The sequence below is a fragment of the Halyomorpha halys genome, unplaced genomic scaffold (assembly GCF_000696795.3).
Source record: "Halyomorpha halys isolate HHAL.00 unplaced genomic scaffold, Hhal_1.1 Scaffold7499.1, whole genome shotgun sequence".
Lineage (NCBI taxonomy): Eukaryota > Metazoa > Arthropoda > Insecta > Hemiptera > Pentatomidae > Halyomorpha > Halyomorpha halys.
This window is the reverse complement of record NW_027116770.1, coordinates 400-5,211: the sequence shown is the minus strand read 5'-3', so window position 1 is coordinate 5,211 and position 4,812 is coordinate 400. Positions and strand designations below refer to the sequence as shown.

The following is a 4,812-nucleotide window of genomic DNA, read 5'->3' as shown; positions in this document are numbered from 1 at the left end:
TTGGATTGTAACGATTGGATGCGGGAAGAATTTGATGGTTTGGTGGAGCCCCAGAGCTCAATTCCTTATGTCCAAATTGGTCTGATTATTGTAGTGTATACTAATTTTTTGTAGTGAATGGGAAGTTCAATGTCAAAAGTGTCAATTCCGTATATATCATAATGAACCTTATTTTATTATTATTGATATTATTCTATTATAATATACATTATTATCTTTGCAAATTACAGTGGTGGTTTCTATGGAGATTTCAAAACACGCATATATATAATTGTACAAACTCCACCAACCTATTGGCGTAACAGTAATACAATGATTTCAGATGTACTCAAGTGTCTTCAGGGAGATGGAATACTTAATGGAAGATGTCGGTGATTTTGAAGAACCGCTCTGGTGTAAATTTATCCACTACGATTCGCATTCGGCTTCCTTAGTTCTTGAAGATCTAAAGGCAAGTTAAGAGTTTAATTATTTTTATTTTAGTTATTTTTTATACAAGATAGTTATAAATTGCATATTATGAACATTAATAAAATGCTAATGAGGATAAACCTAAATATAGATTTTTATTCTTCTTCTTTGTTCTTCCTGGCTAGAGTACCACAAGAGAACCTATCCATTTTGGGAAGAAATGCGTGATGTCTAGTTTTCCTTGACCATCATAAAAGATGTCAGGGGACTTTGTGAACCTTTCAGCCAACATATCCGACTGCGTCATTTGTAGGGTTTGTCCCTTCGCAGTTGATTATCTGGTCAGGACCCAGCTGATCCGTACAGTCTTCGGCTCCAGTACTGGTAGCATTGCAGCCTGCCACCAAGGATATTTATCGACCTCCCGGTCTAGATCCGCTGTGTTCAGTCGGAAGCAGGGCCACCTCGACCAGGATGCGGTTCTTCACCGCGCACGGACGGTCTTGGCAGTTTCGTCCTCGAGGTCTCCACTTATAGTTTCTCAGGCCTCTCGGCTACTTCTCTGGCTCCAGTCTCTAAGTCTTCCCTAGCTAAAGGTACTTCCTCTCCTCAGCACCTTGACCCATGATTTTTATTTTTACAGACCTTTTGAGTCGTATTCGTTTCAAAGCGAAAGTTCATTTCATGGACAACAGATAGGAAAGTTTATTTTTAAAAACTTAACTTTATGGTATGAATATATTTCTATTCATTTTATTTTTTTTAAATGTGTCACTCCAAATGTTATGTTATAAAAGATAGTTATCAACAATAAAAAAAAAAAATCAGTATAAATTCTGATTTGTTCTATTACCGAATGTTAATTAATAATGTTGTGAAGATCAAAAACCCTCAATAAATATGTAATATACTTTTTAGAAAGATAATCAAAGTAATGAAGTGTGATTGAAATTGAATATGCGTTTTTTTAAACATTAAATAATAATGCCCCCAAACCAATTTTATTTTTCTTCTTCTCAAAGATTTACAGAACAACATTTGTTCAAACAACAATATTATATTAACAAAATCAAAATGTTATATTATATTATTAAATGAAAAATATCCATTTTCATTTTTTGGGTTGTTTATTTTATGTAATGTATAATATGTCTTATGTAATGTATCCTTAGGTGGCAGGATTTGGTCTGGCGTCACGGCAGGTTGGGATAGATATGGAACACGGGCAACTCGCACTCAGAAGTCTCGCAAGGTTTCATGCAATGGGGAAGGTATTGGATGAGAGAGGCTTAATCTCCAAAGACGACTTCCACTCTCACCCCCTCATGACTAACAGCCGCTATGTGGAGACGTTGAGCTATTCCGGGCTGAAATCTTTGCGCGAGGCTATAGTGGAGCATTGGGGTCCCGAATGGTAAGGAAATTTGATCATGAATAATATTTTTAATTCTTGAATATCTTATCCTAGAGTTTTGGGGCCCAAGGAAAAAAAAAAAAAAAAAAGCTTTCTTACTGGAAGCGTGTTTTACTTAGTACGGTAACATAGTTAAGTTGACATCTTCAAGGATCATACTTATCTCTAAAAATTATGGGGAAAACGTATAAAAATGTTTTAGATTCCATTGTTCCTATTATAACTTACAGTTTAAAGAAGGCAACCAGGATGGTTAATATTTTTGCCAGCAATCCCAGAAGACTGATGCTCTCATAGCAAATCTCTTCATCGGCTCTTATATTTTTGTACTTATTGTGTGTATTATATGTATCTATGTATAATAATTAGGTTTATACTACATTTTCTCTTTAATTTACTGTGATGTGAAGTAGGAATAAAATGGTGAGGGTATTTTTGGAATGTGTGTGTATTTTATGGCCTCCCTTCTTGGCGAAATCCTGTCTACGCCCATTTCACCAAATCGAAAGTACTTTATGATCCGACGTTATGTACATTTCTTATTTTTTTTATGACCTCTTTCATAATGTGTCACCTCGATGGGTCACATCAAATATCAATTGGACTAAATATGCATCATTATTTCTGAAATACGGGAGGGGTGCGGGTTGGGGTCTAGAGGTAACCAACAAAGGTCAAGTTTTCATTATGTGAGACCACCACAGAAATAAAAGTTGACCTCCCAGGCCGGATTCAAACTGGCGTCGCTGCAGTCACGAGTCAGTTAGATTTTACTCTCTTAGAGTTCTGATCTTTTTCTAAACATGTTTGGGAAACTGACCCTTGGAGGACATCCTCCCTTCCCGCTGCCTCCGTAATGACGTCTCTGGAAGGAGATAAAATCCAGAGTTCAAAAAAAGTATGAAATAATGATTAGTAGCCATTAAACATATGACATACCTAGCTTACCTGTAATATTTTAGTCTTTTGTTAGCTGTAAATCTTAATTTGAAATAAAAGTAAATAATAATTTGTAAAATGTAAAATCAATAAGAGAAAACTACATTGTTGTTAGATGAAAGTTTCAAATTATTTGAAACTTTCATCTAACAACAACAATCCTAAGATTTAATAATTATTATTAAATCTTTTGAAGTAGTGTAACTCACATAATACAATTACATACATACTAAAATATATGTACCCATACATTGTTACTTTATTCTTCTGCAGGAAGAGCGTTGCATCAAAGCTGGACATACCAGTGGATGTTTTCTACGAGAAGGTGAAGTCCTGTAGTATGTATACAGAAGAAGAATTCGTGTGTCTCAATCACGGAGACTGTTGGACTAACAACATAATGTTCAAGTATAACTGGGAAGGAAAGCCTCACTCATTAAGGTAAGAGTTAACACAAAAGTTGCAACCATAAAAATAGCTTCTTAGCGACATATAATGTTTTGGAATAAATATGATTTTTTTTTCTCTTAAGTTAGTAAGTAAATTTATTTGAATCAGTGAAAATGAAAACAATACAAGCTCAATGTAGGGCATTTTTCACAAGACCAATAATTTATTTTGAAACTTATGTTCATCCCAAGTTATTTTTAACGAAAAAGAATTGCTGGTAATGTTAATGAGACCTGAAAGTATAATATCTGATAATTAATCAATCCCTAAAACTCACTGATAATGATTCACAGGATAACCAAAATTTGACTGCATATATTTCAAAAAGTTGATGTATGTACATGTACTGTTGTCTCATCTATTCAATTATATTTAGGGTATCCAGAAAGGGTGAGTGTTATTTAAAAGTTAAATAAATACAAAACAAATAAGAAACATTATTTTTTTTATTAGCAATGTGAACAACAGTGAGAATTTTTTTTTCTAAAAGTAAATGAAAGCCTTCCTCTACTACCGAACGATGAAAAACCTCCCTGAAGACTAATCCGTAACTCTACTATCCAGAATTATGCACCACTTCCACTTCCTCCTCGGTAATCACCTCTTAACAATCACCTGTATTCGCCAGTGCAGTATACGCCAATATTTCGGCCTCTGGCACCAAAAGGGTTAACGTATCCGACATCATAGAGTTTTATCAACCCTGCTTTTTGTAATATATATGTTGAAAAAGGGGAAAGTTCGATTGGCCACACTTCAAACGTATATTATCAAAGTGACCTCCGAGAATGGCTCTTATGTCCATGATTAAGGTCCAATCTCTCGGCACATCAGCAATATAATAATCAAATAATTGAATTTTGAATAAAACAGAATTTGAATTCCTGAAAAATGACATAAACGAATAGCATAGGGGGATGGTACGAGAAGACACTAAAAATAAATAGAAACATCTTGGTTTTAAAAATATTATTTTGACAAAGGATCGACTAAAAGCTAATAGAAATGGTATAGTTCACTTTTATTATTTGGATTGCGCTCTATTATTTTTTTGGGTATTGTTTTCTTGTGAGACTGTGTGCATATCATACATCGACCAGTTAGTTAAACAGCTATAACTGTTTGTTTCAAAGGTAAGCTAAGTAAGGCTTCCATGGAGGGTGGATTATTGAATTATTACAGCAAATTTCAATTTTAGCCACTTGTTCAATGTTGCTCAATTTTATTAATATTCTAACGGGGAATTAATATTCAAAATCAGAATTTTGGTTTAGGTAATAATAAAATTTTAAATAACCAACTTATTATATTGAATATATACAAACAACTTTTGGCGTATGATCATCAAAAGTGAGGAATCACACGAGTGTTAAATCGTAACTTTTCAGAAAAAAATACATTGAATACTTTAATTGTTCATAATATTGTTTTATTTTCAAAACCTCTTTATTTTTCATTTAAATACAATAATATATAATATATATATACAAAATACAAATTACATTATGTATAAAATGTACGTAAAAATAAAATAATCTTATGTTCATACTATTTTCATTTTTGTTTGCCGTATGGGAAAAATTAACAATGAATTGTTA

The 4,812-nt window shown here is 33.2% G+C and overlaps 1 protein-coding gene across 1 annotated transcript; it reads left to right on the top strand.

Annotated features, from left to right (window-relative positions):
- Positions 1–320: 320 nt before the first annotated feature.
- LOC106692032 (uncharacterized) lies at positions 321–3,205 on the top strand (the record flags this gene model as incomplete). The annotated part of the gene is given in 3 exon segments (XM_067053470.1): positions 321–451; positions 1,584–1,825; positions 3,038–3,205. Coding segments are annotated over 3 exon segments (539 nt in total), but the record flags the coding sequence as incomplete, so codon positions are not given.
- Between the last annotated feature and the right edge of the window lie 1,607 nt (positions 3,206–4,812).